We start from the raw sequence: 22,635 nt of genomic DNA on the forward strand, positions 1-22,635 counted from the left end.
CAATAAAACAACCCTTATAAGCCTATGTTCAAGACTAATGCAAAAATAACAGATGTTGGTCAATTCTAACTCAATAATAAATCATATTGATCTCTACCAAAGAGACAGAAACAAGCGGACTACTGACAGCTGAAAGTATACTGTAAAAAACAATGATTGCTGCTAATATTATGATTTACAAGAATAGTATGCCTGCACTACAATTGTAGGCACAGGGAAAATACATAACAAATAATTTAATATTATACAAATTTGCCCATCGTCGACCCTCACATGATTATCATTAGGAGCTTGAAGAGAAGCAGAGGCCCTCATGTGTGCTTTATAAGTGTCCCAAATTAGACATAAATAAACATATAAAACAATACATTTGTTTTACAAACCACTATATTCTGGATATATCATTTGGTATAGTGAACCAGTCATAGGCCCTAAATCAACATGGATGGACTGCAAATGCACGTAGTACCCAGAAGGTTCACTAGGTGTCCTACCAGACACATGTAATACAACCAATGAACTCATACTCTATGTACAGCATGAGGCTATTGGTGTTCTCACATTACTAACACAATCTTTAGTTGCAGTAGATACATAACTTTGGCTGACAAGAGGAGCATTGAAGCAGGAATGTACTGAGAAAACCAACAAATTAAGGCCGTTTTTATCTGTGGGGTTTGTAGTCTTTTGTACTTCAAAATTAAGGCACCAAATTAATTAATACACTTAATTAACTTGTCTTTAATTAGGCCTAGCGGGACTTTAGTTAAGGGCGTATCTTGGCATACATCAACACAAATACAAGCTTTGGTTGAACAAAGGCAGGACACAAAACGAAGAGGCACATACAGCAAAGGTTTTATGGCCATAAAAAAGCACTGAAAAATCGTTCACTTTCTGACAACTTTGGTCTGTTTATCTGAATGAAAAAAACTTTACAAATACTGTTTAGAACCTTCCATCAATAAATATCATCAATGAGATTCTTGATATTCCATTTGTTGTTTTTGGTAACTATACTGAACACAAATATAAACACAACATGCAACAATTTCAAAGAGTTTGCTGAGCTACAATTCATATAAGGAAATCAGTCAATTGAAATAAATTCATTAGGCCTTAATCTATGGATATCACATGACTGGGCAGGGACGCAGCCATGGGTGAGCCTGGGAGGACATAGGCCCACCCACTTAGGAGCCAGGCCCAACCAATGGGAAGCCAGGCCCAGCCAATCAGAATTAGTTGTTCCCCACAAAAAGGGCTTTATTACAGACAGAAATACTCCTCAGCACCACCACCCCTCCAGACTATCCTGCAGATGAAGAACCCGGATGTGGAGGTCCTGGGCTGGCATGGTTACATGTGGTCTGCGGTTGTGAGACTGGTTGGACGTAACATTGAATTCTCTGGCAACAGCTCTGGTGGACATTCCTACAGTCATCATGACAATTGCACGCTCCATCAAAACTTCAGACATCTGTGGCATTGTGTTTCATTACAAAACTGCACATTTTAGAGTGTCCTTTCATTGTCCCCAGCACAAGGTGCACCTGTGTAATGATCATGCAGTTTAATCAGCTTCTTGATACGCCACACCTGTCAGGTTGATGGATTATCTTGACAAAGGCTAAAATCCCCACTAACAGGGATGTAAACAAATTTGTGCACAAATTTGAGAGAAATAAGCTTTTTGTGCATATGGAATATTTCTGGGATCTTTTATTTCAGCTCATGAAACATGGGACCAACACTTTACATGTTGCGTTTATATTTTTGTTCAGTATAAATATAACTGAGTCACATGATGCAGGTTGATGAAAAAGACTGATAAGAGAAAAGGTTGATGGAGATTGTGGTGACTATTATTTCAATTTCTCCCTTAAGAACAAACAGACCCTACTGAAGGCAGTTAAAGGACAGCAGCATTCTCCAGATGCAATATACCTGTCTGAGTCTGCTGCCCTGTAATCAAGGCATTATTCCAACACTGCTTAAGTGAGAATCCAATGCAGCACATGTGCTATCATTCTGACTTTCTGAACAGTTCCCAAAGTGTTTTATCCAGGCAAATTACCAGGTCATTGGCGGTGCGAGGCCAGTTTCCATTGTTGTGAAACAGTCCATCCCTTACAGTCTCTACCACTACAAGAAAGCATTGATGCCTTTAGTGCAAGTTCCAGTCTCTGTGAAAAGATTGGCTGTTGAGCAAGTACATTTTGCAGCCTAAACTGCTTCAGGAAAATCAGGCGATTCAAACAGGAAAATATATAAAACCATGAAAATACCTTTTCGATAGAAGTTCGATACAAGTTTCTATTAAAGCCTACAGTCTTCAATTCAGGTGGCGTGGAAAAAGGTATTCAATCCAAAACGTACTTTAGTGTTCATGAAGGGCTGTTATCATCCAAAACGAGCAACTGAGACACTGCCACCTCTCTCTCACACACACCCACACATGCACACCCACACATGCACACCCACACATGCACACCCACACACACACACGGCTTAGTTGACATGTCCGTGTCCTCCTAGGTCGGCCAGAGGCATGGTGTGCAGCACCTCATCCAGCAGCTGCAGGGCGCGGTGTAGGTGGACCTCCACCCAGCAGGGTGTGTGCTTGATGCTCTGCCGGGGGTAGTCGGGCCCCCAGCCCTTCACAAAGCTGAGCCGCAGGATACACAGCCGCCGCAGGTCATCCACACCTATCCCGGCTGCCGCCGACAGACCTGGGAGAAGAGAGATTTACTGACTGATTAAGCGAGAGAGAGAGAGAGAAAGAGAAAGAGAAAGAGAAAGAGAAAGAGAAAGAGAAAGAGAAAGAGAAAGAGAAAGAGAAAGAGAAAGAGAAAGAGAAAGAAAGAAAGAGAAAGAGAGTGAGAGAGGACAGAAGTACTCACTGACTGCCGGGGCGATTCCCCCCACACTGCCAGGCCCTGGGATGTTGCCTGCTACTGCTGCAGCCTGAGCTGCTGCTGCAGCCTGGGCCGTGGCTGCCTGCTGCTGCATCTGCCTGTGGCACTGACGCAGGTCAAACACTTTCATGTAGGCCCCGGGGTAGATCTTGTGAACTGCGTCTCCTGGGGCTCGCCCCGCCTCCCGGTCCAGGTAGTAGCTCTGTACGAACACTGCATGATCGCTAAGGCAACGCATCCACACATCCCCCTCACCACGACACTCCAACTGCACCCCCTTCCCAATGTGCAACCTGGGAAACGGAGATAGGAGTTCACACTGGTGAAGAGAAAAACACAGACACAGGGGATTGTATTTATTGCTATACAGGCAATAAATACATGTTCGCCCGGTGTTTTCTGCACCCCAACAAAGTTCTCCAATAGCTAGCAGTTAGACTAGGTGGGTATATTAGGGGCACGCTGATAGACCTGGCTCTCTCGCTGGCGTCGGTGCGGTGCACGTTGCTGAGCTGGCCCAGACAGAAGCGGTCGCCCCCCGAGGGGTCCACGTATCCATCCACTGTCACCACGGGGCAGTTAGCCAGGACCTTGAACATCTCCCCCACCTGGATGTCCATCTCAAAGTAGGAGATGGAGCACCAGAACTCTGGACCTGGTAACACACAGCACACAAAACATGAAATATATTATGAAATACTGCAAAATGGCTGCCATGTGTCCCTCATGTGGGTACCGTACATAGGAGGAGGATGGGGTGAGTTGTACGCTGTGGGGTGTACGCTGTGTGTGTACCTGGATGGTTGGAGACTGGCTGAGGAAAGGCGGGTGCGCTGTGATGTTGCTGAGACCCTTTTAAGAGAAATGAATGAGCAAAAACATATACATATAGTACCAGTCCTGCATTTCTGACAGAAAGATTGATTGACATGTAATTGACATACAGAAGTGGTTGGGGTGGTGCAGTGGTGGTTGCTGGTGGCCTCGCCCATTCTGCTGGGGTCCTACAGGGGTATAGGAGGCCGTGCTGGTGCCTGTCCAGGTCGCTGGAAGATTGTGAAGGAAGAGAACAGACATAGTTGAAACTGACACCATGGAATTGACACCATCTCTGTGACACTGCCAACCTGGTTTGTTAGTAACTCACTGTGATAAGAGCTCTGTGTCTGTGTGTGTTTGGAGCTGCTGCTGTAGTCACTCTGGCTGTGAGGGGTACGGGGCTGGGGGGGTGGTCCATGTGTGGGGGTGGTGGGGGGCGGCGTCTGGGGCATGCCCTGGCTCTGGGGAGAGGCGATCTGGAGCAGGCCCTCGCCGTGGCACCCAGACATGGGCCCCATCATGGAGCTGCTCACTGGAGGAGGGAGATTGGGGGAAGGGGAATAAAGGATGGAAATTGTAAGGGATCAGAAGAGTCTAGTTCTTCCCAGCTGAATTGCTTGTACGGTAGTACTTCTTATTACCAGGTTCAGCTTTAGTCTATCTCACCTGGCGGAGAGAGGGGCATGCTGGGGTAGAGGGTTACGGAGGATGGGGCGCGGGGCGACTCAGAGGGCATCTGCAGAGGGGGGAGGGGCTGGTTGTAGCGCTCAGGCTGGGGGGGCATCCTGGAGGGGAGGTCCATCTCAAAACAGTCATGGATGTACTCCTCTTTGATCAGCCGACCTGGAGGACCTTGTAATGAAGGGAGGGGGAAGAGAGAGAGAGAGAGAGAGAGAGAGAGAGAGAGAGAGAGAGGGAGAGAGAGAGAGAGAGAGAGAAAGAGAGAGGCAGAAATCAGGCATGAGTCATGTCATGTTATTATTAGATTTTTTTATTCATGAATGGATAAATACATTCCTGAATTTACTGTAATTTAGATCAAATTGATGGATGGTATTTATTGTTGCCACTATGTGGGAATGCAGCCTGTGACACCTTGTTGCAGTTTGATTGAGGTGTCCTACTTGTAGTGTAGACTAGCTCAGACAGGTATGAATCTGGCTGGTTTGGAAACTCTGCATTCCATATTTTACGTCAGATTGCCAAGAGTACATCTACAGTATATCTGTATCAAAACAGTAGTATAGCCTGTGCACTTTGGGAAATGTGATAAAAACAGATTTGTTATAATGACTCGCTATTGCTTATTACCATTTTGATGATGTTTGATGATGCTGAAAATAGTGTTTTCCTCCTCACCTGCATTTTGAATGCTGAGACCAACTTGAGGAGAGGGACAAAAAGGGAAACAAAGTTAGAAACAGCATGGTAGTTCTGAAAAAGCCTATGACCCAAAGAGCCTGTTAACAACTTCATATTCTCCTTCCCCATTTGTGCTTCTGTTTCCTTAGAGGAAGTAAAATTGTGAACAGACGCACCGATGCCTGGCGATACCACTCTCTCATAGTGGTAGGGGTTGACACACACATTGTCATACTTGAGGTCAAAGGCGAACTGGCAGAACTTGACATGCTTCAGTTCATTCTTGTGGAGGTCTGGCCAGCGCCAGAGCCTAGCGTAGATCACATGGGGGAACCCTTTCCTCCCAGCTACCTGGAGGGAGAGAGGAGAGAGAATGGAGAATGAGGGCATGGAGGTCTTCCTTTCCAACATCCATTCAGGGCTTTCAGGGTGATTATTTACAGTAGGATGGTGGGTCTCAGAAAGGGAACGGGGGAGAGTATGGGGGCTATGATGGGGTTGGAATTTGAGGATGGAGCGAGTGGAACTTTGGGGAATCTAAGTGGAGGGAAAAAGGGAAAGAAACTCAGAGAAAATATGGGAGAGGGAGAAGGAGGAGAGCAAGAGGGTGCTGGTAGACAGGGAGTGGTCGAGGAAACAGGTCATGAATGGAAATTTACATCAATGTTAAACACACTCACAGACATACTCTCTCCAAGCACACACTCTGGGTGGGGGAGGAATAGCCTTGGAGCCATTAAAACATCTCAGACAGAGCTGAATAGCACAAATAGTGACTATCCGAGTCATCAATGGTGTTTCAGGCTTATTCCCAGGTTCTTGTGGAACCAATGTTACTCTGTCCTTGTATTGTGCTGAATGTCCTCAAGTGGGTCTGAGTTGGTCTGAGTATTTGCTATTGAGGAAGAGCGTGAGTTTGACAAAAGAGAGAGCTGGTATAGGGTTAACTCAACAAGCTGAGCTGGAGAGGAATGACATCATGTCTCACCTTTGCTGAGTGTGTGTGTGTGTGTGTGTGTGTGTGTGTGTGTGTGTGTGTGTGTGTGTGTGTGTGACAGTATTTTGGGATCAACATACCCTTTCTGCACTAAAAGAAAGAGAAAGCCAGAATGGACTCTGTAAACTTTTACCTTCTTTTCTTTTCTATTATTCTTGCTTCTTGAAAACCCCCACCCAAGTGACCTTCCACAGACAAAGAGTCAGAGCTGGCAGAGTGCCAGCCCAATTACAGCCAGCAGACTGACAAACACACACACAGCCTACAGTCCTGAACAGAGAATAATACAGTACACACTCATTCTCATATCTAGTTCTCACACACCACATTAATACATGTGTCACTAACAGCCACATATCCACAGGCAATCTCAAATGTAGAAACAGTTGATGTAAGTCAAAATATGCATACAATAATATACACTTTTCATTCTCACTCCCCCTCTCTCTCTCTCGCTCTCTCTCTCTCATTATCACACTCTATCACACTCTCTCACACACACACAAAATAATGTGGTATGTACGAGATTACAAATATACTTCTACAAACTTTAACACTGAAAAACTCCAGACACAAACACACACACACGCACGTACGCACACACACACCAGAGACAGACAGGCTTAACTTAACCCTGCCCCTTTCCTGTGTCTCAGACAAAACAACCGGCACTACCCCTCCAATACTCCCTCCCTCTCTGTCCCTTGCAAGAGCTGGGGGAGGGGAACTCCCTCTGTCTCCTTCTCTCTCATTCCCTCACTCTCTCTGTAAGCAACTTGTGGGTTACACTTCTACGTATTCGATACTATGTTCATTCTCTAGAAGTTAGCCTATAGGGAGACCTAAACCCCTTGACTTTTTTCTCCTGTTTCTCCTCCCTGTAGTGTGTAAGTAACCCATGTGTTGAATGATTCACTTGTTGAGTTCGAATCTCATCAAGGACAACTTAGCTAATTAGCAACTTTTCAACTACTTACTACTTTTTTGCTACTTTGCAACTACATAGCATGTTAGCTAACCCTTCCCCTAAACTTAACCCTAACATTAACCCTAACCCTAACCTAGCTAACGTTAGCCACCTAGGTAGAATTCGTAACATATCATACTTTTTGCAAATTCGGAACATATTGTACGTTTTGCAAATTCATAACATATAATACGAATTGTAACTCGTAACATATCATAGGGAATGGCTGATGGACATCCACAAATGAATACATACCATACGAAACGTAAAAACAAATTAATACATACCATACAAATCATAACATACCATACTAAATGGAGTGTCCCGGATTTACATACAGAATTACAGTGGGGAAAAAAAGTATTTAGTCAGCCACCAATTGTGCAAGTTCTCCCACTTAAAAAGATGAGAGAGGCCTGTAAGTTTTATCATAGGTACACGTCAACTATGACAGACAAATTGAGAATTCTTTTTCCAGAAAATCACATTGTAGGATTTTTAATGAATTTATTTGCAAATTATGGTGGAAAATAAGTATTTGGTCACCTACAAACAAGCAAGATTTCTGGCTCTCACAGACCTGTAACTTCTTCTTTAAGAGGCTCCTCTGTCCTCCACTCGTTACCTGTATTAATGGCACCTGTTTAAACTTGTTATCAGTATAAAAGACACCTGTCCACAACCTCAAACAGTCACACTCCAAACTCCACTATGGCCAAGACCAAAGAGCTGTCAAAGGACACCAGAAACAAAATTGTAGACCTGCACCAGGCTGGGAAGACTGAATCTGCAATAGGTAAGCAGCTTGATTTGAAGAAATCAACTGTGGGAGCAATTATTAGGAAATGGAAGACATACAAGACCACTGATAATCTCCCTCGATCTGGGGCTCCACGCAAGATCTCACCCCGTAGGGTCAAAATGATCCCAAGAACGGTGAGCAAAAATCCCAGAACCACACGGGGGGACCTAGTGAATGACCTGCAGAGAGCTGGGACCAAAGTAACAAAGCCTACCATCAGTAACACACTACGCCGCCAGGGACTCAAATCATGCAGTGCCAGACGTGTCCAGGCCCGTCTGAAGTTTCTAGAGTGCATTTGGATGATCCAGAAGAGGATTGGGAGAATGTCATATGGTCAGATGAAACCAAAATAGAACTTTTTGGTAAAAACTCAACTCGTCGTGTTTGGAGGACAAAGAATGCTGAGTTGCATCCAAAGAACACCATACCTACTGTGAAGCATGGGGGTTGAAACATCATGCTTTGGGGCTGTTTTTCTGCAAAGGGACCAGGACGACTGATCCGTGTAAAGGAAAGAATGAATGGGGCCATGTATCGTGAGATTTTGAGTGAAAACCTCCTTCCATCAGCAAGGTCATTGAAGATGAAACGTGGCTGGGTCTTTCAGCATGACAATGATCCCAAACACACCGCCCGGGCAATGAAGGAGTGGCTTCGTAAGAAGCATTTCAAGGTCCTGGAGTGGCCTAGCCAGTCTCCAGATCTCAACCCCATAGAAAATCTTTGGAGGGAGTTGAAAGTCTGTGTTGCCCAGCGACAGCCCCAAAACATCGCTGCTCTAGAGGAGATCTGCATGGAGGAATGGGCCAAAATACCAGCAACAGTGTGTGAAAACCTTGTGAAGACTTACAGAAAACGTTTGACCTGTGTCATTGCCAACAAAGGGTATATAACAAAGTATTGAGAAACTTTTGTTATTGACCAAATACTTATTTTCCACCATAATTTGCAAATAAATTCATAAAAAATCCTACAATGTGATTTTCTGGATTTTTTTTCTAATTTTGTCTGTCATAGTTGACGTGTACCTATGATGAAAATTACAGGCCTCTCTCATCTTTTTAAGTGGGAGAACTTGCACAATTGGTGGCTGACTAAATACTTTTTTTCCCCCACTGTATATGAAATGCTCTCACACCAGGATGCGCACACATGGTATGGGCTTTTTTAAAATGAAGACACCTGTACCATGTCAGATATAGAGTTGAAATGTATTCAGTTTTGAGTTTGCATCACAATATTACACTTTATATATATCACAGAAGACTGAAATATAACAAAACCGTTTGACATAGAAACACAGAATTTTCGCAAAAACAAGCGTTTCTGTTAGATTAATTTGTATTTTAAGAATAATGACTAAAGGATTTCACCCCAAATACAGTATAAATGTGTGAACGGTGTTAGAGTTATAATGTAGTGGCAACCCACTAACAGAGGGGGGCGGGACTAAACATTCCAGGGTGAAGGGGACTGAGAAAACGGGTTTAAAAAAAGCCTCCTAAAGGTGGGCGGAGCAAAGTGCCTTTGTGTGTCAAGGGGTATAAAATAGGAGTGTATGGGTTTTGGCGCCAGAGCTCTCCATGAATAAAAATACAGATCATTCTTGCTGGTTGTGGACCTTGAATCATTTATGATTAAAACCAGAGCCTTACAACCTCTGGTAATGATTCAAGCTTAGGTTGAATTAGAGATAGAAATTCTCGTGACAAGTGGTCCTTCGAGCCGGATTTTAAATACGTCTTTGTCGTTCTAAGGACACCGAAACCGTGCACGGGTGGGTGATTGCATCCGTGGAGAATAGTCCTGGCCTTCGACGTTAAGGTTATAAACAGGCCGGTGATTACTCTTATGAACGATAAAGACGTTAACGAGTTTGAAAAAGCATTTAAATCCAAACTGCAAGGAAAAGGTCAGTAATTTTTATTCATGGATTTTGGTGAAATGATTTGAACTTGTATGAGAATAGTAATTATTGTGGAGGGCAGAGAATAGTTACCAAAATCTCATAAGAGAATTAAAAGGGAGGGGGTCTGAAATGACTCAAGGTGAATGGCCATCACCAAAAATAAACAAGTTCATATTGAGATTGTACGGGGTACAGTGTTACAATATAAACAGGAAGGGGGATAATTTTCGTCGTGTGCGATACATACATTAAACAGGTCAAAAGTCGCGTAAACAACTGGGGATTTGCTCTAACTCTGTCTGTTTCATGAAACTGGAGCAGTTACGACCTCTAGGTTACGGATAGTGTTAGCAAATGATCGTATAATGTTGTATACGTGTGAGACTTGATGATCCATCGGAATACGTGATAATTGTTTCAAGGAGGGACTGAATTAGATCACGTGAGAAAAAATGGTTATCTGACCCCTTTCATGAAACCGGAGTTTTAAAAAAAACTCTGGGTTACGGGTTAGATAATTTAAATGGTTAATTACAAAAGCAGATCATAACATTGGCTCAAGAGACGCATTTAATAATAACTCCTAGGAAAATAATTCTGGATTGAATAATTACTAAACGGGGGGATTTCTTATTTTTCCACCATGGGAAATAAATATTCTAAAGAGGTCCGAGAATTAACGGGGGATGAAAGATATATGTTAGGAAGAGATCGAAGAAATATGTTTTATGGATCCATTTGGGAGAAGAGGTATGGATTTATTGGGCATCTCGATGTGGAAAAGTTAGAAGTTATGATTAAGCAGATGCATGTAAACTGTGGAACGGATTTGAAAAAACAGCGAGGGGAGGGGCTAGAGACAGCGAGGGTCTTTTTGAAGCGCGAAGGAGAGAGGAAGTGCTTTAACTGTAACAAAGAGGAATATTTGGCAAGGGAGTGTAAGGCCCCGTGTAAATACTGTAACAGAACAGGTCATAACCATCGTGACTGCAGGGGTAAAGGAAAGGGCAGTGTCGGAGATAGGACAGTCTATTTTTTGGTTCAACGGGTAAAATGATTTGGTTCAAAAAGAAATGATTTGTGTCGATTAAGATGTGGTCCTCTGTAGCTCAGCTGGTAGAGCACGGCGCTTGTAACGCCAAGGTAGTGGGTTCGATCCCCGGGACCACCCATACACAAAAAAAAAAAAAAAATGTATGCACGCATGACTGTAAGTCGCTTTGGATAAAAGCGTCTGCTAAATGGCATATTATTATTATTATTATTATTGGCTAAAAACACCACGAAGCGATTATTTGAGAGGTACCTATAAAATTCCAACGATATATACGTATGAACTTTCTCACCTAAACGTAGACGTACGTCATGAGTGAGAAAGTAGAGAATAAATACATTTGCATTTTTGGTCATTTGGCAGACGCTCTGGTCCGGAGCGACTTGCAGGAGCGGTGGGGGTTGGGTGCCTTGCTCGGGGGCACATCGGCAGATTTTTCGCCTGGTCGGCTCGGGAGTTGGAGCCGGCGACCTCTCGGTTGCTGACACGGTGCTCTTGGTTACTGGGCTACCAGCCGGCCGATATGAGTTTAAGGTTGTGCCGTTGTTTGATTAGGTAATAAGGTTATGTGATAAGGTTTAATGGGTAATCGGACCATAACTAAAGTGGTTATAGAAGCAATGTATAAATAGTAGAGAGCCAATAGAGGGTTCCATTGAACTATTATGTTTTGTTGGGCATTTGAATGGCATAAGGTGAAATCTGTGTGTATGAGGGAATTCAACGGCTGGTATGAATGATAACCGGATACTACTTAGTATTTGGTTGGTTAATGCTGAATGGAAGATTTGAGGCGTGGTTGGGAGGTAACTAGGAAGACGCACTTATTCAATGGGGAATGGGTGTAGGGAGAGAGAGTTTTTACGTATATTAAAAGTTGCATTAGATAGCTTTAGTAGTATTCTAGATAGGTCTATGAAAATATGTTACAAGTACGAATGACATTATTTCCTAAGAAGGAAGATTTGTAGGGAAGGTCCCCGCGCCTCCATAATGTAGGAAGGAGCAGGAGAGGGGGGGAGAGGTGAGAGACAGTACATAGTTCAGATGGTAGGAATGTCATTAAGTGTATGCTTATCAACGATTTCAAGTATTTGTTTTATTGATTGGGGCCGAATCAGAGAGAACGGTTAAAGAGATTGAATGGCGAGCTGGAGTGCCGATAGAGCTGTGAAAATTGAGTTGAGGACAAAGGAGAATAATTTATGGCTTTGGTTGGCGGGAAAAAAAAATGGAGACAGTCCAGCCAGTTAGATTGAGCTGGAAAATTTCAAGTAGAGGTATAAAGACTTTACTGAAAGGAAGTGCTTTGATGAATTCAAATGGCATATTATATTATTATTATTATTATATTGTATGAAAATAAATGGTGGATTCTAAAAAATAAATAATTTTGTTTCGTTACGTGAACAATGGGATATCATTTTTACTATTAGGATGATGGATTGAAAAAACATTGGTTATAAGTATGAAGTTATTAAACAATAGGTTTACATTTTAAGAACATCAATGCAACAAGTTGCAATGAGGAAAGGAATAGTAAATTGGGGAGATAAAGGGGAAAATAACTGAGTTGTATAATAATTTGAGGGAACATTACCATCGACATGCAGACTTCTCCAAAGTACATGAATGTAAACAGGAAGACAGTGAGACCATCAGCCAATACTTAGAGAGACTGAGAAATGTATTTAACGCAAATAGTGGCATACCTGAGCCTCCCCAGGGGCAGGGAAATGATACTCCGTACCATCAGCAGCTAAAAATAGCATTCCTTAGTGGAATGAGACCAGAAATAAGCAGGAATATTAAGAGGACTTTAGTGGGATGGGGAACTACTTCGTTAGCCGAGGTCAAGAGATTCAGTGGGGAAAAAAAGTATTTAGTCAGCCACCAATTGTGCAAGTTCTCCCACTTAAAAAGATGAGAGAGGCCTGTAATTGTCATCATAGGTACACGTCAACTATGACAGACAAAATGAGGAAAAAATATCCAGAAAATCACATTGTAGGATTTTTAATGAATTTATTTGCAAATTATGGTGGAAAATAAATATTTGGTCACCTACAAACAAGCAAGATTTCTGGCTCTCACAGACCTGTAACAACTTCTTTAAGAGGCACCTCTGTCCTCCACTCGTTACCTGTATTAATGGCACCTGTTTGAACTTGTTATCAGTATAAAAGACACCTGTCCACAACCTCAAACAGTCACACTCCAAACTCCACTATGGCCAAGACCAAAGAGCTGTCAAAGGACACCAGAAACAAAATTGTAGACCTGCACCAGGCTGGGAAGACTGAATCTGCAATAGGTAAGCAGCTTGGTTTGAAGAAATCAACTGTGGGAGCAATTATTAGGAAATGGAAGACATACAAGACCACTGATAATCTCCCTCAATCTGGGGCTCCACGCAAGATCTCACCCCGTGGGGTCAAAATGATCACAAGAACGGTGAGCAAAAATCCCAGAACCACACGGGGGGACCTAGTAAATGACCTGCAGAGAGCTGGGACCAAAGTAACAAAGCCTACCATCAGTAACACACTACGCCGCCAGGGACTCAAATCCTGCAGTGCCAGACATGTCCCCCTGCTTAAGCCAATACATGTCCAGGCCCGTCTGAAGTTTGCTAGAGTGCATTTGGATGATCCAAAAGAGGATTGGGAGAATGTCATTTGGTCAGATGAAACCAAAATAGAACTTTTTGGTAAAAACTCAACTCGTCGTGTTTGGAGGACAAAGAATGCTGAGTTGCATCCAAAGAACACCATACCTACTGTGAAGCATGGGGGTGGAAACATCATGCTTTGGGGCTGTTTTTCTGCAAAGGGACCAGGACGACTGATCCGTGTAAAGGAAAGAATGAATGGGGCCATGTATCGTGAGATTTTGAGTGAAAACCTCCTTCCATCAGCAAGGGCATTGAAGATGAAACGTGGCTGGGTCTTTCAGCATGACAATGATCCCAAACACACCGCCCGGGCAACGAAGGAGTGGCTTCGTAAGAAGCATTTCAAGGTCCTGGAGTGGCCTAGCCAGTCTCCAGATCTCAACCCCATAGAAAATCTTTGGAGGGAGTTGAAAGTCCGTGTTGCCCAGCGACAGACCCAAAACATCACTGCTCTAGAGGAGATCTGCATGGAGGAATGGGCCAAAATACCAGCAACAGTGTGTGAAAACCTTGTGAAGACTTACAGAAAACGTTTGACCTGTGTCATTGCCAACAAAGGGTATATAACAAAGTATTGAGAAACTTTTGTTATTGACCAAATACTTATTTTCCACCATAATTTGCAAATAAATTCATTAAAAATCTTACAATGTGATTTTCTGGATTTTTTTTCCTCATTTTGTCTGTCATAGTTGACGTGTACCTATGATAAAAATTACAGGCCTCTCTCATCTTTTTAAGTGGGAGAACTTGCACAATTTGTGGCTGACTAAATACTATTTTCCCCCACTGTATGCAATCCATCATGAGCAGAATAGTAGACAGGATAGAGTAAGAAAAGAACAGAAGGGAGCAGAGTATTTAATGGCCACTCTAGGGGAAATAGCTGGTAGAGGTAGAACTCCAGAATAGAAGGGGAGAGAGATTTTCCTAGGGGGTGGATCAAATAATTGATAATGGATCATTTGAGATGAGATCACATGTAGCAGATTTAGGGTAATCCATTAAATAATCATTGTATACTCAATTAATTTTGAGTGGTTTTATGGATTAGTTATGAGGAATTAGATTGATACAAACATTATTGATGGGTTAGGACTGGGGATATCTGTATCATGTTTTGTGTGTCCTATCATCTTTAGATTACTGATGGTAATTGAAGGTTAACAAAATGTATAACCAGGAGAAAGAGATTAGCTTATCTCATTGGAATGTTGCTCAGGGCGAGGGAGAGCAGTAGTGAAGTTAGGCAGTATTTAGGTCATAAAAGTGAGCTACCAAATTAAGTTGAGCCTGGCTATCTTTGATTGTTGTTTTTCAATTGGGTTTTTCAAATAAAAAACAACACACCCAGCATGATGTTTATAAAGGGTTGTTATGTTGAATTTAGGGGATTTTCAGCAGTTCATGGGTGGTGTTTGCTATGCTGTGGGATGGAATGGTTTGTTGGGTGATATTTGAAACTAAATTGATGCAATGAGCTGCAGTAATCAGAGGAAGGTACAATCGAAGGCGAAGCAGCTATTGCATAGATCATTGATTTAGCAATAAGATCAGGAAGATAGGGACTAGATGGAAAAATATATATATATAGATGAAGAATGATGAGCTTTTTGGTGATGATGGACTGCTGTAAAGCTTGGGTACTCCATTATGTACTGCATACTGGTAAATTAAGTGATCTTATCTATGGGAAGGCAATGGCAGCCCATGGTAAAATCATTTGGAACTCTGAGGAGGAAGAACAGTTTATGTTGTTGCTCTCTTCCCAAACAGTCTTAGCTTTTCATACATATATCAGGGATGTTACCCAAATGGTAGAGAGTAAAGAGGGATATGACATTGGTCGTGATTTAAAGATGATGATGTTTTTTTTTTTGGTGGGCTATTAGATATATATAGAGGTTTTTATTCTTTGTTGCTAGGCAGAAGACTTAGGTGACCTAGGGTCGAAGTGCTTGCTCTTACTTCAATCCATGGCTGTCTTTTGTCTCTCTTCAAACATTGTGAAGGGAGCGGCACCAGGATTAAGCAGAGTTCAGGCTAAAACCTGTCTCTCCTTTGCTATCTTCTTGATTGATTACAGCAGGAGGGGGGGTTGTGTTAGGTTTGAAATATTTAAATATGGACTTGTCATGACCAACAATCAGTCTTCAGGTCAAGCCCGGGAGAGCCGGGGTAGAACAGAGTTTGAACTAAACATAAGTGTTTTTACAAGATAACAGATTGATTGATTGGATTACTAATTGATTCTGAACTGAATGAAAGTCGAATTTAGCCGCCATAAAGACAAAGGAAGTGGGAGGAGCAATAAAGAAGCAAAAGACAGTCTGAAAAATGAAAGGCTTGGCAATTGGTTGATAAATTACCTAAGTGATTGTTTAGGTAGGTGGTAATATTGACACATGAGCAGAACTATGTGTCAAGAGGGGGGAAGAGGCTAATGGTAGGATTAAATAATATACGAAGGAGAGGACAAAAAACATTTTTTTTAGATACAGTCTAGAAAGAGAATGCAGTCAGAAATTGTTAGATTAATCTGAACATGTGTGAAGATAGTTTATTAACCACACCCGTATGTCAGAGGTTTTGTGCCCCACAGGTGAACTAAAGGAGAAGGTGACTGTCATGACCCACTCTATCTAACCAGGTGACTGGTGAGCATCCAGTCCCTAAAGAAGAAAAACTGGAAGCAGGCCTGTTGGGAAGGGCCCTATCAGGTTATATTGGTCACTGCCTTGGCCATTAGAATAGCAGAGAGAGTAAACTGGGTCCATGTTACCCACTGCAAGAGGGTAAGACCACATACAAGCACCACTGAAACACACACAGAGTTGGAGAGAAGAACTGAACCAATAAGGTCCGGGGATCACCTCTGTTAACGAAGATCTCCTACCCCGACCTATCATCACTGTAGTGTGTTCTTAGGGTGTGAGTATGGGGTGGTACCCAGCAGAAGGACTAAAGGCAGGAGAGGGTTGGCGGTTTTGGGGAATATGGGTGACCCTGAGCTGCATCATAGTCTCGGCAATAGTCTTGGTATGTCAAGATCCACCACCACCTCGCACCAATTACGCTATGGCCTTACCATTATTAAGAAATAAAAGGGAAGCGACCCGACATACTGACCGTCAAGGACGAGTGATCTACAAAATAGGAGTCAGAGAAGGGTGGGGAGTAAGATTCAAAATTAGGATTAGGGATCTTATCAGGACGGATAAGCAAGCAACGTGGGATTATAAAATCCCATTGTATTTATGTTCAGCTCCCTCGGTGGATTGTTCCTGGGCTCAGGTATTTAGACATACTGGGGGATGGAGAGATGAGACGGGGGGGGGGGGGGGGGGGGGGCTGGATGTCCAGATGGAGGATAAGAAGGTATAACGACATCCCCACGGAGATGGTAGTAACAATAGTAAAGGTCACTAAAGAGGACATGAAAAGAACTTACTGGGCTTGCGCGGACGAATACGGACGGGATACTTGTCTAAGATTACATTTGATGGAGTCAAAAGATATGGAGCGCACAGGTACTGTCATTAATCCATTAATAGCAATAGACCGAGTAGATCAGTCAAGGGATGACGGAGTCAATTCAACTAACCCGTCCACTATGAAAGATTTTCTCCTCCAAGAATGGAACCAAGGGGAAGTGGAGGGGGTCCCTGATGAGAATCTCTGGTTGAAGTGGATGAAGTACACCGCTAGGGCCTTGGGGGAGACCAATTGTTATGTATGCTCCATTGGGCGACTGACAATGTTGACCGCCCCAATGCCAAAGGCAATGTTTCCCTGTGTATTAGACCTGGGGTCCAATCAAAAAGAGCCCAATTGCACAGGGATTGGGCTGGCAAAGTTGACTTACTCGGCCAGCCCACCTAGATTCACTTTAACTCCTGGCGAATACCAGTGTTGCAGACATAGAAATGGCACCTGTAACTTGGGTGATTTTGATGGCTGTAAGGAGAAAATTAATGTGACTGATTTAGATAAGGAAGGGAGGGGAAAAGTATGAACCTTACCATCCCTCTGACTGATGTGTGATGGGCATGTACTAACAAAGGGAGCATTCGACAGACATTACCAGAAGGATGAGTGGGTACTTGTGCACCAGTACTGTTGGTCCAAACCTGTAAGAATTTCATCAAAGACCAGTGACAGGAAGAATAATCAGGAGGAGGAGAAATATAGGTCAGGAAGGAAATAGCCCAATTTGGATAGATGGTATAGGCATCCCCAGGGGTGCTCCAGACGAATACAAAGCTATGAATCAAATATGGGAGGGTTTTACCACAAACATTTTCTGGTGGGTGACAATAAACAAGAATGTGGATTGCATAAATTATATCTATTACAACCAACAACGATTTATTAACCAGACTAGAGATGCAGTAAAGGGGATCTTCGAGCAATTATCTGCCATCCCGCTCATAACTTAGTAGAGGTTGGTTTTAGATCAGGCAGAAAGGGCCGGTGTCTATAGAATGATAAGCCATTGTTGCACATTTATCCCTAACAACACCACACTGGATGGGACAGTCACCAGAGCTCTTACAGAATTAACTGCACTAAGTGAAGAATGAACTGAGAACTCAGAAGTTAGTACATCGTGGATAGGGTGGTTTGATGAAATGTTTGGTAAATGGAAAACCATTGCAGCCACCATCTTAGGAGCGGTCAGTGTTTGTATGGGTATTCTTGTATTATGTGGTTGTTGTCTTGTTCCCTGTGTCAGAGGATTGGTGAGTCAGGCGTTGGTGAAATGCAGTATCTAATCAATGATGAGAGATGGACTGACTCCGGACTCTGACCAGGGGAATGTGAAAAACGATCCTCCAGGCTTGGTGGATGACGAGGATTTGGACCCTGAAAGACCGCAATTGGATGAAATGTTTATTAGTTCTGACGTAATCTCTGAGATTAATCATGCTTGTAAAATACATTTATCCTGAATGTGAAAACATTTAGTCAAAGGGGTGGATTGTTAGATTAATTTGTATTTTAAGAATAATGACTAAAGGATTTCACCCCAAATACAGTATAAATGTGTGAACGGTGTTAGAGTTATAATGTAGTGGCAACCCACTAACAGAGGGGGGTGGGACTAAACATTCCAGGGTGAAGGGGACTGAGAAAACGGGTAAAAAAAAGCCTCCTAAAGGTGGGCGGAGCAAAGTGCCTTTGTGTGTCAAGGGGTATAAAATAGGAGTGTATGGGTTTTGGCGCCAGAGCTCTCCATGAATAAAAATACAGATCATTCTTGCTGGTTGTGGACCTTGAATCATTTATGATTAAAACCAGAGCCTTACAACCTCTGGTAATGATTCAAGCTTAGGTTGAATTAGAGATAGAAATTCTCGTGACAGTTTCTCTGTGAAATGTCAACGGAGCACTGAGCGTATACCAAGCTTTTTATTTTCAAAGCCTTTTACATTTAATTCAGCTTGTGTCATGATAACTTTGCTTTTTGCGACGACCACCACAAAATGTAAAATCCTCAAAAGTTTTTACGAGAAACATGCACCGCTATGTCAACAAAGCTCAGTGCTTATTATCGGATGTATTAGGTTACTGTTAATGATATGTTAGAGAAAGACCCCACTGAATGATTCAGAACATGAATAATCATATTTGCTTTGGTAAAATGTATTTTATAACATAAGGAAGTGAATTTCATCACCAAAGAGTGGGTGGACACCATAAATTATATGAACTGGCTAGCCAGATTGATAGCTAGCTAGCTAAGTTAGCTAGCTAAAAAGCTAGCAACGAACCAAAACATTGTCTAGAAAGTTGCTTTTAGGTTGCTGCATGCAGACTCCTGTTTTGTTTATACTTTTTCATAATGACAAGGACAAGTTTGATGTCGGAGAACAACAATAGAATGTTCATGATTTAATGCGTGTCAAAACCGGTAAGATGATAAGGGATGTTTACTGAGGGTTTGGCGGGACTTTTAAACATTCACTATATATACAAAAGTATGTGGACACCCCTTCAAATTAGTGTTTGGCTATTTCAGCCACACCCGTTGCTGACAGGTGTATAAAATCGAGCACACAGCCATGCAATCTCTATAGACAAACATTGGCAGTAGAATGGCCTTACTGAAGAACTCAGTGACTTTCAACGTGGCACCGTCATAGGATGCCATCTTTCCAACAAGTCTGCCCTCCTAGAGCTGTCCCGGTCAACTGTAAGTGCTGTTATTGTGAAGTGGAAACGTCTAGGCGCAACAACGGCTCAGCCGTTGCATAGTGCCAACGTTCAAGTTTGGTGGAGGAGGAATTATGGTCTGGGGTTGTTTTTCATGGTTCGGGCTAGGCACCTTAGTTCCAGTGAAGGGTAATCTTAATGCTACAGCATACAATGACATTCTAGACGGTTCTGTGCTCCCAACTTTGTGGTAACAGTTTGGGGAAGGCCCTTTCCTGTTTCAGCATGACAATGCCCCCGTGCACAAAGCAAGGTCCATACAGAAATGGTTTGTCGAAATCGGTGTGGAAGAACTTGCCTGCACCTTTGGGATGAATTGGAACGCCAACTGCGAGCCAGGCCTAATAGCCCAACATCAGTGCCCGACCTCACTAATGCTCTTGAGGCTGAATGGAAGCAAGTCCCCGCAGCAATGTTCCAACATCTAGTGGAAAGCCTTCCCAGAAGAATGGAGGCTGTTATAGCAGTAAAGGGGGGACCAACTCCATATTAATGACCATGACTTTGGAATGAGATGTTCGATAAGCAGGTGTCCACATACTTTTGGTTATGTAGTGTTTTACCGCAATAATGACTGGCATAAATAAAAGTACAGGCTTTGTTGCTGGCAGTACCTTGCAGATATAAAGAAAAGTCTGCAAAAAGTTGGTGACATGCTAAAGTTGGTGGCAAAACATATTGGTTTGAAAGGTGTATTAGTCAGTCATCAAAAGCAACCAGCTATTGGTCAATGAGTTAACAGCGTCTTTGTGCCATACCACTAATAACAATTCATCAGTGGGCGGCAGGTAGCTTAGTGGGTAAGAGCGTTGTGCCAGTAACCGAAAGGTCGCTGGTTCTAATCCCCGAGCCGACTAGGTGAAAAATCTGTCGATGTGCCCTTAAGCAAGGCACTTAACCCTAATTGCTCATGTAAGTCGCTCTGGATAAGAGCGTCTGCTAAATGACTAAAATGTAAATGTAATGTAAATGAATAATTAATTAATGAGATCCACTGATTTCATAAACAGTCCCTCGATAGTCCCTCTACAGTCCCTCTATAATCAGTGATACCATACCGGCCTAGGCCTCATTCAACCCAACATAACAGTAGCCTACCTGCAGGCGTCCATCAAGCGTCCTCTGGATAGTGACACACTTGCTGGGATGAACTCCGTTGGTGGTGATGGCGGTGATGAGCGAGTCCAGCTCATCCTTCTTCTCCTTCAGCTTCTTCACCAGGCTCTCTATGGCACGCTTGGCAAAGCCCTCGTTCTCACCGCCCTGTCGGTGGCACATGAGGCTGTGCACGATGCTCAGGCAGGCATCGTTGCTGTTGGGGGGGTTCACTGACATCTCCCTGGGTTGAGGGGGGTTGGAGGGGGGAGGTGAGAGACCATTATGATGAAGCAACCAAATACAATTGATTTATAAATTGATTTGATTGTTGTTTGATCACCGACACTACACTGACGTCTGAAGCTGAGATGGTACTTTAGGTCAAGGTTCAAGTCATAGGCTATCAGCAACCAAGGTCCCTATAACAATCCAATAACAACTTTACCAATATTAACAACACAACATGTGTGGGCTTTTACAGAGCAGATGATACAAAGCAGGCCATGTAAACACAGAATTGAGTAGGCCAAAAGTACTTTATCCTTAAATAGGTATTTACTGCTTATCTGACATTGACATTCTTATGATGCATGTGAAGTGTAGGGTGGCATGTAGCCTAGCAGTTAAGAGTGTTGGGCCAGTAAACGAAAGGTCGCTGGATCGAATCCCCAAGCCGACCAGGTGAAAAATCTGTCGATGTGCCCTTCAGCAAGGCACTTAACCCTAATTGCTGTTGTAAGTCACTCTGGATAAGAGCGTCTGCTAAATGACTAAAATGTAAATGTGGGCTCTGATGGTGACATATGTTGTTTACAAATATCCCTCCGTGTGTCATACTAGTGGTGAAGTAGAGCTTGTTTTGCTTTGCACAACTAGTCAGAAAAAACAATAATGCAGAAAATGTGTGATTTCCTTAAGTAGGCTATATAACAATCCATTTTGATAAAGATAATAACTGTAATAAAGTATAATAAACAGAAATGCTCCACTGAAGAAATTGTAAGACCATTTTGGATGTAAAAAGTAACTTGTTTACATGTTTACAAAAGCATGTAGGCCTACTGGGGGGAAAATATAATCACCTCTACAAGCAAAGCAACGTTATGTGTAGGCTACAGTGTACACAGTACTTTGACAGAGGATATACAAATTGTCTTGAGAGTAGTTGCATGGGGGGGGGGGGGGGGGGGGGGGTTCTCTGTCTGTCTGTCTGTCTGTCTGTCTCACTATGCTGACCTAACTGTAGGCTATAGGTCTGTCAACAATCCATGTGACTCAGACTGGTTTGGTCAGATACAAAATCCCTATGGGAATAATCAATACCAAAATGTAGTTTACTTACAAATCAACAGGAGAACTGGACAAATAAGTAGAGGGAGATCTGAAGCAGTATTCCAAATATATTTCCCCCTTTACCCCTCTCTCTGTGGAGCTGTCTGTCTCGACTGTTATCAGTCTATCAGTCTATCAGCCTCTCTCGCTCCCTTCGTTCATCCTGCTGCTCCCTCTGCTCTTCTCTAGTTTGCTTGCAATAACAAAAGGGGTAGAAAGAGAGTTGTCTCCAGCAAAAAGTCGAGCCAATCGCTGCGCCCGTTTCATTCCAGACGGTGGGGCTCTCGGCCAACTATGACGCTGCTCTCTCACAGCTCACAGTCAGCCACCCGGGGCTGATGTCTGTCTGGGTTGCTTGTTGATTGACAGGTCTGTGCGGCTGTTGTTTTTTTTAAGGTGGCGCCGGTGAGATTACTCCGCCCATTCTCGCTACCCGCTCGTCCAACCAACTCCAGTGGATCTCCTCTCTGTGTAGAAAAAACGG

At 43.0% G+C, this 22,635-nt stretch overlaps 1 protein-coding gene across 2 annotated transcripts; it reads right to left on the bottom strand.

The window, feature by feature from the left end:
- Nucleotides 1–842: 842 nt before the first annotated feature.
- Nucleotides 843–22,352, bottom strand: LOC311139864 (mothers against decapentaplegic homolog 4-like). Of its 2 annotated transcripts, none has more exons than XM_084174851.1 (11): nt 22,162–22,352; nt 20,820–21,060; nt 5,276–5,450; nt 5,049–5,120; nt 4,404–4,589; nt 4,066–4,269; nt 3,863–3,964; nt 3,714–3,770; nt 3,390–3,573; nt 2,904–3,211; nt 843–2,732 (listed from the first exon to the last, which is right to left on the bottom strand). In XM_084174851.1, exons 2-11 carry the CDS (start codon nt 21,054–21,056, stop codon nt 2,512–2,514), a joined length of 1,746 nt encoding a protein of 581 aa, XP_084030977.1. In that variant the 5' UTR covers nt 21,057–21,060; nt 22,162–22,352; the 3' UTR covers nt 843–2,511. The 2 variants fall into 2 exon arrangements, with proteins under 2 accessions (XP_084030977.1, XP_084030978.1); XM_084174852.1 differs by having other exon boundaries at nt 892–2,732; nt 4,404–4,580; nt 22,162–22,244.
- Nucleotides 22,353–22,635: the final 283 nt, after the last annotated feature.

Source organism: Coregonus lavaretus (assembly GCF_964263955.1).
Source record: "Coregonus lavaretus genome assembly, chromosome: 13".
NCBI lineage: Eukaryota > Metazoa > Chordata > Actinopteri > Salmoniformes > Salmonidae > Coregonus > Coregonus lavaretus.